This window comes from Annulohypoxylon truncatum (assembly GCF_022578515.1).
Source record: "Annulohypoxylon truncatum strain CBS 140777 unplaced genomic scaffold F4807scaffold_1, whole genome shotgun sequence".
Taxonomy (NCBI): domain Eukaryota; kingdom Fungi; phylum Ascomycota; class Sordariomycetes; order Xylariales; family Hypoxylaceae; genus Annulohypoxylon; species Annulohypoxylon truncatum.
This window is the reverse complement of record NW_025953787.1, coordinates 1,290,575-1,302,553: the sequence shown is the minus strand read 5'-3', so window position 1 is coordinate 1,302,553 and position 11,979 is coordinate 1,290,575. Positions and strand designations below refer to the sequence as shown.

At 51.5% G+C, this 11,979-nt stretch overlaps 5 protein-coding genes across 5 annotated transcripts; 2 read left to right on the top strand and 3 right to left on the bottom strand.

Moving 5' to 3' along the window:
- Position 1: 1 nt before the first annotated feature.
- On the bottom strand, positions 2 to 1,275 carry F4807DRAFT_405093 (dehydrase and lipid transport-domain-containing protein). The gene has a single exon (XM_047996182.1). The coding sequence runs from the start codon at positions 1,060 to 1,062 to the stop codon at positions 256 to 258; it is 807 nt and encodes a 268-aa protein (XP_047859444.1). The 5' UTR covers positions 1,063 to 1,275; the 3' UTR covers positions 2 to 255.
- A 288-nt stretch (positions 1,276 to 1,563) lies between these two features.
- On the top strand, positions 1,564 to 2,854 carry F4807DRAFT_455374 (methyltransferase; the record flags this gene model as incomplete). Its single annotated transcript, XM_048000716.1, has 2 exons — positions 1,564 to 1,870; positions 2,058 to 2,854. 2 exons carry the CDS (start codon positions 1,564 to 1,566, stop codon positions 2,852 to 2,854), a joined length of 1,104 nt encoding a protein of 367 aa, XP_047859443.1.
- A 60-nt stretch (positions 2,855 to 2,914) lies between these two features.
- On the bottom strand, positions 2,915 to 4,478 carry F4807DRAFT_13439 (tyrosine/serine protein phosphatase). Its single transcript, XM_047993027.1, has 6 exons — positions 4,165 to 4,478; positions 4,061 to 4,101; positions 3,918 to 3,993; positions 3,684 to 3,857; positions 3,451 to 3,586; positions 2,915 to 3,331 (listed from the first exon to the last, which is right to left on the bottom strand). Exons 1-6 carry the CDS (start codon positions 4,236 to 4,238, stop codon positions 2,975 to 2,977), a joined length of 858 nt encoding a protein of 285 aa, XP_047859442.1. The 5' UTR covers positions 4,239 to 4,478; the 3' UTR covers positions 2,915 to 2,974.
- Position 4,479: 1 nt separating this feature from the next.
- F4807DRAFT_13857 (heme peroxidase) lies at positions 4,480 to 8,904 on the bottom strand. The gene is made up of 5 exons (XM_047993091.1): positions 8,191 to 8,904; positions 5,520 to 8,142; positions 5,247 to 5,465; positions 4,896 to 5,172; positions 4,480 to 4,830 (listed from the first exon to the last, which is right to left on the bottom strand). The coding sequence occupies exons 1-5, from the start codon at positions 8,391 to 8,393 to the stop codon at positions 4,700 to 4,702; spliced, it is 3,453 nt and encodes a 1,150-aa protein (XP_047859441.1). The 5' UTR covers positions 8,394 to 8,904; the 3' UTR covers positions 4,480 to 4,699.
- Positions 8,905 to 9,604: 700 nt separating this feature from the next.
- F4807DRAFT_455371 (uncharacterized protein) lies at positions 9,605 to 11,640 on the top strand (the record flags this gene model as incomplete). The annotated part of the gene is made up of 5 exons (XM_048000715.1): positions 9,605 to 9,842; positions 9,894 to 10,054; positions 10,106 to 10,134; positions 10,287 to 11,233; positions 11,285 to 11,640. The coding sequence occupies 5 exons, from the start codon at positions 9,605 to 9,607 to the stop codon at positions 11,638 to 11,640; spliced, it is 1,731 nt and encodes a 576-aa protein (XP_047859440.1).
- Between the last annotated feature and the right edge of the window lie 339 nt (positions 11,641 to 11,979).

The following is an 11,979-nucleotide window of genomic DNA, read 5'->3' as shown; positions in this document are numbered from 1 at the left end:
TATGGTCTTTTTATTGATGGTGAGATGGATTTTGGTCTAGGGTCTCCATGTCTTTTTTCCTTTCTCTTTTAAAACATATATACAACACATTGGATATAGTCAAGCCTAGGTTATGACTAGCCAGTGCTCGTAGGTAGGTCTCTGCCGGATTTCACCCAGCAGCAGAGCAACTCTCGCCCGCTCGTGGGATGGCCCGTCAACTCATATTACATCATTACATCGTACAGACATCAGCGATTCGCCTTTGTCGATCAGTCACCGCAAGGCTTCCGCGCTCTTCTTCTTCTCCCCTTTCCCCGGGTCCCCCAAGATCCGCCTCGCGCGCTCGACGAAGGCCTCCACCATGACGGGCGCCACCTTGTCGGCGACGGCGGCGCTGACGGCCATGTACAGCGGGTTCGCGAACTGGTACCGGATGCTGAGCCGCACGTCGCTCCACCCGGCGGCGGACTCTTCGCCTACCCCGCCTCGTCCCGATGAGGCCGGCGTCACCGTCCACCGCGTCACCAGGCTCTTGAACACGCCGCCGTCGTCGTCCTCCCCTGATCCCGGGCTTGAGGTTGGGGAAGGGGAAGGGGAAGGGCCGGGGTCGACGAGCCCGTATTTCCGTAGCTCCGAGGCCGGGATCAGGGTCCGCGCGTCCCCGCTGATGGCTTCTACGATCCCGAGCGCCGGGACGCAGAATAGTCGGCTCGTGTACGTCTCCTGGAAGCCGCCCCAGCCGGCGGTTAGGTCGGCGCGCGTGGGCCAGCGCCGGGAAGAGGGGCCCTGAGGATCTTGGGGATCTTGCGAGGGAGAAGGGGAGGAGGAGGAGGGGGTGGTCCAGTGAGTCACGCGCGAGGTCTGGCAGTACGGTAGGAAGGTGACGTAGGAGTCGACGTCGGCGATCAGGTCGTAGAGCTGCGTGTGCAGGTAGGGCAGGCGCCGGGATGCGGTGAGAGTCTGTGGTGGAGGCGCCGGGAGGGTTATGAAGGTGCGCCTGGGAAGTTGAAGTTGGAGTTGGAGCGTCCGCGGTGTGGAGAGGAGCCGGCGGGTTGGCGTGAGGGTGCGTGCTGTCGACATCGGGAGGTGGGTTTGGGGTTGGAACCGGAGGGTTGAGGAGAGTTCGAGTTGGGTGGTTAGTGGAAGGGAGGTCGTGAGATTGGTGGAAACTCTACAAATTCTATAATGATTCCATTCTAGCCTATTTTCCCTTCTATCCTTCTAAGACTGAAAGCACAATGGGTAGTATGGTAAGATGTAGACGCTATATTCAGAGAAATATGCGATTGATTAGATACGGTGACGTCTGAATTTGGATCAGCCACAGAAAAAGGTCCGCTCCGATTAGATTATCGATAAAGACTTATCGAGCCAGCCACACACACCAGCTCCGCCTTAAATTTTCCCAATTTTCTTTGAGTCCCCTCCAAATTTTTTTTTGCATTGTTCGTCCACTTCTCCCACGAGCTCTAGGATTTACACCTAGTTCCTAGCATGCTAGGGAGGAGGCACCTCCAGTTGCAAACTTGTAGATTTGTGAAAGGCTTCTGCCGACGAACGCCTGCATTACGATCCTTCGCAATGGCTTCTGCGACAGTTGATCATGCAGCTGCGCCGGTTGATGAGTTGTCGGCTGAGGTCAAGGCGCTGACGGTGCAAGAGGAAAAGGCGCCCGCGACTGAGTTACCTCCGCACCGGAGTCATGATCCTAAGAATAACACAAGGAGAAGCGATCCCTTCCAATTCGGACAGCGCGTCCTCCAGGAAGACGACGACATCTTCGAGTTCAACGCCTGGGATCATGTGGAGACTGACGACGCCTATAAGGAATACGCAGAGCAGCAGTATGCCATGCAGCGAGAGTCGCCAGTCTCCGACTTCGACAAAAGTGAGTCGACATTTTCTTTTCATTACTCTCCTGGTGTTGTGATGATACCCCAAAATGCATAGTTCATCTGAATCTCTCTGATGACCAACTTACATCAATTCTTTCGCTCCCATCTGACGCATCTTACCTATCCAACTTCGATACTACTATCTTAAGTTGAGATCCCTGCTGACAAGCTTGATTGCAGATAGATTCAACTCAGACCCTGCGAAGTGGTGGAACCTCTTTTATAAGAATAACACTGCTAACTTCTTCAAGAATCGCAAGTGGCTACAACATGAGTTCCCCATCCTTGCCAAGCTTACCGCTGAAGATGCCGGCCCGGCCACAATACTGGAAATAGGTGCTGGTGCTGGCAACACAGCGTTTCCTATCCTGGCAAGCAACAAGAACCCCAAGCTGAAAGTGCATGCTTGTGATTTCTCCAAGAAGGCCGTTGAGGTGATGCGTAGTCATGAAGAGTATAATACCGACTTCATGCAAGCCGATGTATGGGACGCCGCCAGCGAGGAGCTCCCTCCCGGCCTCGAGGAGGGTAGTGTAGACGTTGTCTTTATGATCTTCATATTCTCGGCTCTGTCCCCGAAGCAGTGGGAGCAAGCCGTCCGGAACGTTCATCGGGTGCTTAAGCCAGGCGGCGAGGTTTGCTTCCGCGATTACGGCAGAGGTGATCTAGCACAGGTCCGATTCAAGAAAGGACGATACCTGGAAGAGAACTTCTACATTAGGGGTGACGGCACGCGAGTCTATTTCTTCGAGAAGGACGAGCTCGAGCACATTTGGTCCGGAGCATCGATAGTTGATAAAGAAGGAGCAGAGAGTGAAGAGACTACGGACACTGGGGAGTCAGAGGCAAAGATAGAGACGAAGCAGGCTTTGTTTGATATAGAGCAGCTTGGCGTCGATAGAAGGATGGTGGTAAATAGAGCGCGGCGGATCAAGATGTACCGCTGCTGGATCCAAGGCCACTTTCGAAAGAAATAGAGAATATCTTGTCAAACGCACTACTTCCCTCCGTTATGTGGTCTGGCCTTTCGCCATCCGACTTTGCCATGTGACAAGGTGGTTACCAATGCTACGGCTTCATCGTTTCTTCCCGCAAGCCTACGCACCTAACACTTCAACGAGCCGGCGCCTCTCGGATGCATCAAAACCTACGCCATCCAAGTACCCGTCGACACCGCCGTACTTGACGTCTATGTGCTCGACCACCTTCGCCACGAAATCCGGCGACGCGTCCCCCCACTCGGCGGTCAACCCGATCTCCCGGATCTCCGCGAGCCGCGACTCCCGCTCGGAGGAGAGCCCCGCGCTCGAGAGCATGTAGTCGTGGTCTATCGCGGGCGCGGGCACGGAGAGGACCATGAGAATCAGGGCGACGACCAGGCCCGTCCGGTCTTTGCCCTGCGTGCAGTGCACTAGGAGGGGCGTGCTGGAGGGCGCGAGGAAAGTTCGGAGGGTCTTTTTTGGGGATGCGTGAGCGGGGTGGATATTTGTGTGATATGTGGGTGTGTTTGAGCGGAGAGAGAAGGGAGTGTGGGAAAGTAGGGAAGTAGGGAGGTAGGGGAGAGGATACTTACATCGGCGATCTCGGCACCGGACTCGTCGATGGTGACGAGACCGAGACCGACGAGGCCTCGCGGAAGGAGCACTTCTTGGCTTATGAGGCTGATGGCTTGGGTGCGGTAGCCGAGGAGGAAGAGGAATATTAGTTTGCTATGCGTGGTGTGGAGGTTGTTAACTAACTTGTTATACGTATATGTACCTATCTATCTTCCCCTGCGGCGGCTTCGGAGGCGCGGGGAGAACTCACAAGTAGTTACACCACGAAAGCTGGCTCACGAGGAACTTTTCGAACCGCCGGCCCGTTACCTTGATCTGCTGATATCGCAGGCCCGGGATCTGAACGGATTCCGACGGGGCGTTTGGTTCTGGTAAATTGGTCTGGGAGGCTTGGCGTTTCTCAGCTTGCTTTAAGTGTTCGGTCCCGTTTGGATGTTAATCGGATCTCTTGTGTAGACGGACGGCGACAAAGGTTTTCGCTTACTTGGTCCGGAGATCCACGACCGTTTTGATGCCAAACTCATCTCTGAGCCTCTTGCGGTCCTCGGGGGACGCATCGTCTATGAGTTAGGGCGTGAGCACACCAGGTACATGTAAGGCTCAAGAGCGCAATTCAATTGCTCTCACCTGGTCTCGCGGATCGGTATAATACGCCTTCTCGAACTAGCCTAAGCCGATGGTTTAATTATATTCAGCCCAAGCCCCCACGATGGATAGGAGCTTTGGCTCACTTTCGGCCGAGATAATCGTTGACCGTCTTTCCGACGTCTCGGAAGTTGAGGATGTTGTCGAAAGTGACTGACATCTTATTCCATCAGAGGTACTTAGGTGAATTGGTGATCTGATTAACAAATTTTGATAGAGCAATAGGTATGTACAAAGGTAAATATGTATTTGCACATCAATAATACATGCACTTGTATGGAAGAAGTGCTACGGATGAGTGAGTACGGCGGTGCACAGGTGTGGCTGATATCTAACGTGGCGCGTCGAGGTCATACAACCCCCTAGTTTGGCCGCCAAGACGAAATAGAACCCATCATCTCACTTTCTCTCTATGATTATCTCATTTGTTTCAATCGAATAATGAAAATGTCACATTGAGAAGCATCAAGACAATGGCATTATGCATAATATGGAATTTTGATTTGTTTAGCTTGACCCCCTGAGCCAAACGAAGGAATGGTTTCTAATTCACCTAAACGCATACTTAGACGAGCTTACTTCGTTCAACTCAGACTAATTCCATTTCCGATCTGGATCAATTCAAGAACCCAACAACTTAGCCTTGCGTTTCTGAATCGTGTGGTAGTACTGGAGCAAACCCGGAGTGGCACCCGGCTGATCCTTGCCCTGGTAATTACCCAATCCTCGGCCGTTGAAATGAAGTTTCCAAGCTATCGAAGAGTTAGGATCCTTTTTGTAGATAATACCACAAGTTTTGAGGAGGGAGGGAACTTACTACTAGCTTCGAAGCAAAGGTAGGACCAGCTGTCGTTGAGATAGTTTGTGTCGGTGCCCACTTTGATTGTCTTTACCTTACCCATCTCGCCAGGCGCCGGACGCAGTTCCTTGAGGTCGGCCGCGAGCTTCACCATTCCGGTGATGAAGGACCGGGCTATCTCTTTGGCAAGGCATTCGTGCTGGCCGTAGCTGAAAGAGGTGACGGAATCCGTCTTACGGTGCGGGTCAAACTCGTGAGGGTTAGGTACCTCCGCTGGGTTACGTCCGGCCTCGCCCTTTGATATAGTCAGTAACTTCGCTTTTCGTTCACAATAGAAGCGGAGACCGTCTTAGTATCTTGAAAACTTACAAGTAACATGACTACAAGGTTGCCGGGCTCGATCGTCTTTCCTTCGAGCGTGGCGGGCTGTGTCGCGACCCGCATGTTGCGCTGCGTACTCGTGAGACGCTGAGCCTCGACTACGTAGGCATAGAGTTCCGCGTCGTTGTTGTCCTTCGCGAGTTTCTGGACTTCGTTCCAGATATGTTCGTTCTCCTTGCGGAGGAAGAATTCCATGACTTCATAGTACTAGGAAATAGTTAGCACAATAAACCATGTTCAGTTTTTGTCTCTAGTACTCACAGCGGTAACTGGGACGCCGATGCCACCGAAGGCGTTGAGCCACATGGAGTCGGTCACTTTCTCGGCCGAGTAACCCTGCGCTAGCAGCTCCTGGACGAGCTTGTAGCCGCAGGAACGCAGCGAGTCTTTCTTGAGATCGCGCTTCCGGGCTAGGTCGTTGACTACATTGGAACCTAGGCTAAACAGGGTGCCAGAGTTGTGAGCTACCTCGTCGACGAGTTTGCGGGTCGATTCGATGACAGCCTTGGCTCCCTCCTGCGCGCGGCGGCGACGGTTCCAGGACTGGGCCGGGTCTGTATTGTTCACGCCCCAGGTACGGATGTCAAGGAGTTTTCCATACAGCTTGGCAACACCGAGAGTTCCATTCGGATTCTCGTCGGTACGCAAGTCGAAGTAAAAGAGGTCGGCGAGAAGCTGCGTGTTCAAGGGGATTGCGACGTCGCGGATCAGGTCAATCTGATCCAATCCTTCCTTAAGAGTGAATCTCTCCTTCTCGATCAGCTTAAAGCCGACGCGCTGTACGAACTCGTTGACTGCAGTGCTTAAGTTCGGGATCTTGCGGATCGCCTTCAGCGTATTGGCACGATCGTCGAAGTTACGCTGCTCATCACCTGCTAACATGTACCAGCCGAAATCCTTTTTGCCGGGGAACAAGTTGTTGAGGGGCTGAAGCCAGGGCACTACAAATTGCTTGGGTTGGCCGAGCACCTGTTTGATAGCCTCACTAGTCATAACCACGACTGTCTTTCTTGGAGGCTTCGGGTCGTCGAGAGTGTACTGGTCCATAGTACCAAGCTCTTTGGCAATCTTCTCGTTGGCCTTCTTGGTGTACATTGGTTGCATGACGGCCACCGAATTAAAGGGGAACCAGCCGGGAACGCCACGCTGAATGAGTTTATATAGCATCGACCCGCCCAGAGTCTTGTTGTCAGACTGGACCTCGTTGTAACCCCAGCTGGTCAGATTCGAAACCGTGTAATCGAGAGTGTTGAACCTATCTGACCGCACGAGCGTGACAGCATCAGACAATACAGCTCTACCTACCGAGTAGGTGGGGGAGATGCCACAGCCTGTATTCCGGATTGGTTTGGCATCCTCGATCATAAGACCAGGGTACAATTCTACCATATCAGGGTCGGTATATAGCTTCTCCAGGATATTGGCGATCTCTGGTTCTGAGTTGATGTCGGTGAACTTTTCGTATCTCTTAAGTCCAAAGAACTCCCGGAATTCGTTCAGCGACGCAACCTGCCATTTGCGGGCCTGGTTGATACCCAGAATCTCGATGATCTTGAGGGCCTTCGGGATGGTGCGGGCACCGAAGACGCCGGCAGGATCATCCATTCCCTCCTTGAGAATGCGTACAAGGTCTTCGTCCTTGAATTTACCATTTTCCTGGCGCTTTAAGTCGTCAAACGTGCGCTTGCTAGGATCCTTGTCAATACTCTGCTCAAATTTAAGCAAGGCGAGGCCGAAATCCTCCAAACTGACAGTCGACAAGTCCTGCGTCTTTCCTTCGGGGAACAGCTTAAGGAAGAAGTTGTTCATCCAGCGCTCGTCTTTCTTGGAGATACACGAATGGAACCTGTACAGCAAGTTGAACTCGGCGCTGACTTGGTTGCCGACTCCGCGCGGTGCACCTTCGCCATCAAACGCTTTAATGTCGACACGTGGATCCAGAGTCCAGTCACTCTTGGAGTGATGCGTGTTCGTGATGGCGCGGAGGTAGTCGTGTAGGGATATGTTTACGTACAGCCCGCCGACGATTAGACGAGCCACGTTGAAGAGATCGTGGTCTTGTCTAGCAAGAGCTCGGGCCCTCTCCTCCGGAGTAGGCTTGTCCTTCCCGTCACACTCAAGCGTGAACCGGCCGTTCTCATTGATCTGCAGCAAGACATCGCAGACGTAGTTGTGAAAACGGCTGTAGAGGACTAGCATAACATTGACTCCCGCAGGTTGCCCGAGTAGCCGTTTCTCATGGAAGGTGTCAGGCTTCAGCTTACCCCCCTGCATAGTACGGATCTCCAACTGATCCTTGAGAGACGAGCCATACAAAGGTGCTAGGTCAAGATATGACGACGTGTCGGACCTGTTAGGGTCTGTACGGTTCGTGCGGAAAATATCATGAATGATGATGGACGCGTGATAAAAGAACATAGCTGAAATGCCAGCTGGGTTTTCTATGAAATGCTGATCATCACGAGCCATCAGCAGGTCGAATAGCAGACCCGGATCAGGCTTGACACCATGAAGACGTTTGGTGTTCCTGACCGTCTTGGCATAGGGAGCGCCTGCCCTTCCTAGGTTGGGTTGGATTGGATTGTTATAGCTTCCATCAGGCGTCCGGTAATGATGAAGACCATCGGGTGCTTGGGGGACATGCTCGCGCAGGGTGACGTCGCTGTCCGGTACCTTGAACTCGATGGAGTCGTAAGTCTTAGGGTTGGAGTTCTGAGACTCTTGAGAGTTGACAACCTCATACTTGACATCACCGCCGAGGTAGCTCAGTGGCGGATGTTGAAGATTGTCCCAAAGGGTGTCAATGAGCGTGTTGGTGAGCTGAGTCCTGATGTCGGAATCGGAGGGTAGGGATGTAAGGATTCCGATCAAGAGTTCGGTGTTTCTGTTGCTCGTTAGCGCTGCTTGGTCTCAAACACTGCTTCTTGCTTACCCCTTTTTGTCATCAAGAGGTCCCTTTGATACTAGTTCCTGGAGGAGATCAGCGATTTGCTTAGGAGACGCCTCTTTCCGAATGCCACTACAGTCTTTCAAGATATCGTTTGCAAGCTTCAGTGGATCAGCAAAGATATCAGACTTCTTATCGTCATCTCCGTACGCCTCGCCGGCTTGATACTTCGTTTCAAAATTTGACATGGCTTATTCTGACTTAGTTCTGTCCGCATGAGGAAAATAGCAAAGTACACCAAACATACGAAAACCCAACCATCTCTATATATGGCCAACCCTGTCCGGAATCTCGACTTAGACGATTGCGGGGGTCCTCATCTCTCGTACCCTTAGATGTTCAACAACGCAGCACTGCCCTCTTTACTTTTCTTCTCGATCCCCAGCAGGAAGGGCGTCGGTGGCTTCGGCGACAGGTTGTGGATCTGCAGCATTTTGCTGAAGCCCAGGTCTCGGCTGGCATATTGAACAGGACGTTACCGCAGCATAAAGTGCCGAAACAGTATGCAACCTGCAATGATGAGGGCTGAAAACCTCCCATGGCCACCAATTGGATGAATTCTATAAGGGATCACGGCGTTTCCTTTGAGATCACCTGAGCAGTGACCGCATAGCCAGTCCTACACCGGCACGGGGAGGAGGAGGAAGCTCCAGTCGGTAAGAATAAATTAAGATTAATGAATGCAGGTGGCGTCCATTGACTGCTGAAACTCCAATGAATGGTCATCACGTCGCCAATGATTGGCTGATATTACTTACCCCATACAATAACGGCCATGAACGACAGTCTTACATCTGCTAGTGTTACACAGCCTTATATTAATGCGGGCATACACGAAATCTACTCAGATGAGCCGAAGTGGCTTGTTATATAGCAGCTGGAAGGACCGCCGAGAAGCTAGGCTCGCCACCCCCGAAGGGATGAGGGTTGCCGCGCCGGCTCCATGCTTACCTAGGTGCATATCGGAAGACTTTACGGAAGCCCAGTGGAGATTGAATGACGCGTGGCGACCTGAACTACCAGACGAGGACATTGATAGCTCGAGAGATCCAGATTGACTATAACATTACTTTTCTCTAATGCTGAGGGGTCGGTGTGTAGCATATCCATATGGTGTTGCTGATCCGAGAATGAGCAACAAGGTTGTCTCACAATCACATCATTGATTACAAGGAATAAGCAAAAGAATTATTGGCAGAAGCTCGGTCGGCATGTTCAATGTGAGTGTGTTGACATCGAGGAAGGGTGGGTGGTGTTTGGTAATCTGTAGCGCGGATGTTAAATGTAGTTGTGAAGCCATTAAGGGGGGATTTTCTTACTTAACCACGGAAGTCTTTGACTTCAGATATCGAAAGTACCCCTTCACAGACATAGTATATTCCATATCTTTACTGTCAACATGCCTTCGGCCACTACCAGTTTCGCCCATGGTGAGGACATCGAACCCAACACTCAACATATGGAGAACGGTACCACTACTGCTGATAATTCAAACGGGGGCCGGATACCCAAGAAACTCGTCCTCTGTTTCGATGGCACTGGAAATTCCTTCACTGGATCGAACGCGGATACCAATGTGGTCAAGATTTTAAGCGCTTTGGATCGTAACGATCCTCACCAGTTCCATTATTATCAAAGTGGGTGTCTTTTCTAACCGTCAGATGATTCGCCTCTTATGGATTCATTAGCTGGTATTGGTACGTACGATGTAAACGATACCTCGGTCAACAAGTCATGGTTTGGCGAGTTACGGAGTTCCATCTCGCAGACCATCGACCAAGGTATCGGGACAACGTTTGACGCGCACGTTATGGCCGGGTATCGATTTCTGATGCGGTACTATGATCCTGTAAGTAACCTACCTGATAATACGAGCTCCCGTCACTTACAGTTTACGAAGGGCGACAAGATCTACATGTTTGGGTTTAGGTGAGCACGCGGAACTCCTCATTCCTTTTCGTAGTCTATTTCAAGACACTCTAGCCATTCGTATCTGCTCGAATGGTGTCGGGGGATTTATAAGCACCGTCCTGCTCAAAACATCCTAGGGAAAACACATTCTAACCCATGGCGTGATATAGTCGTGGTGCTTTCACGGCTAAGTTCCTAGCACGTATGATCAACACCGTGGGACTACTCTGCAAAGGTAATGAGGAGATGGTGCTCTTCGCCTATAGACTTTATCAGCGCTATCTAGCAGGCGAAACAGATAATTTTCAGAAGGGAACCATGACGGCTAACACAACCGGAGGTGAGACGGAACCGCTGCTGCAAGACAGAGTGCTCGGGGACGACGCGGACAATACGGACGATAGCCATCACAAACACCATAAACACAAGCATCGGATGGCACGTGACGAGATCACTGCTTTTAGTAGCACATTCTGTCGGAAAGAACCGACAATGCACTGCGGAAAGCTTGAGGAAACTAATATCAAAGTTTACTTCCTTGGTATCTGGGATTGCGTGAACTCGGTGGCGATCCTAGAGCGCAAGACGCCGGTACCTGTGCCGGTAAGGGGCACTGCGCATTATGTTCGGCACGCCGTCGCCGTTGACGAACGCCGTGTTAAATTTAAGGCCGCACTTCTCGCCCAGGACATCCGCATCTCGACACACGACCATGAGGATATTAGAGAGGTCTGGTTTCCAGGTTGCCATGGCGATGTCGGCGGCGGTTGGCCCGCTACCACCGGCCATCCGCTGGACAACAACGAGCATATGACCATTTGGGAACGCATCAAGAACTTCTGGACGACCCGAAAGGCTAAGGAGCCTAGCAAGGATGTCTCCAAGGACCAATTCCAGATGAGCGATATCCCGTTGGCGTGGATGATACGAGAGCTTGAGCTGGTAGGTGAGAAAGATCCTTCTGCAGCAGTCAAATGGAGTGAGGGTGTCAACGGCTTCAAGAAACGGTTCAGCAAACAGAAGAACAAGGATCAGGCCCTAAAAGGGTTCATGCATGATTCGCTGCGATTCGGCTATGGCACGGGCTTCATCGGCGTGTTGCTTTGGAAGCTGATGGGTAAGCATATGTCGACCATTCTGCAGGTCCCGGCGATGCTAACTCGAATAGAATGGATACCGTTAATCACTCGCTGGGAGCTTGACCACGATCGGAACGAGTGGCTCAACGTCCGATTCCCACTCAATAAGGGTAATACGCGCGACATCCCACACGATGTCGTCTTACACGAATCGCTGCTTTGGCGCTTGAAGAATGACCCCACCTATCGACCGAGGAATAATCACGGCGGATCGTTACCGCCATGCTTAAAACACGATATCCAGGTCGAGCTTATCGACGACCAACCGCAGAAATTGACAGACATTGATGCCGGAATCGATGCCTTCGAAAGCTCCAAAGGTCACGATCATGAATTCCTCCATCACAAAACATACAGGCTCGTAAAATCAGACGGTGCTGATTGAGTTCGCCTGGGACGGGCGAATGAAGCGAGGGATGGTAGAGTAGAATGGAGGGATCGTATCATCGCAAGCTGCCGGACAGCCGATTGCTTGCGTTGTAGTAATTTCTTAAAAATCGTCTCTTAAAATAATAATTCGTCGATAATCAAAGAGTTAAAACCGGAGTAGCTAGGTCTATTCAAGTTATCCTTGCCGTATACAGTTAAATGGGTCTCACAAGGTATAAGCATGTAACTTGCCATATGTATCCGTCGTAGGACAATGACGTAATGGTTAATCTTTCAAAGCCTCAGATGATGATGGACACAATAATGAATCTTACTTCAAGTGCTACCTGCCTAC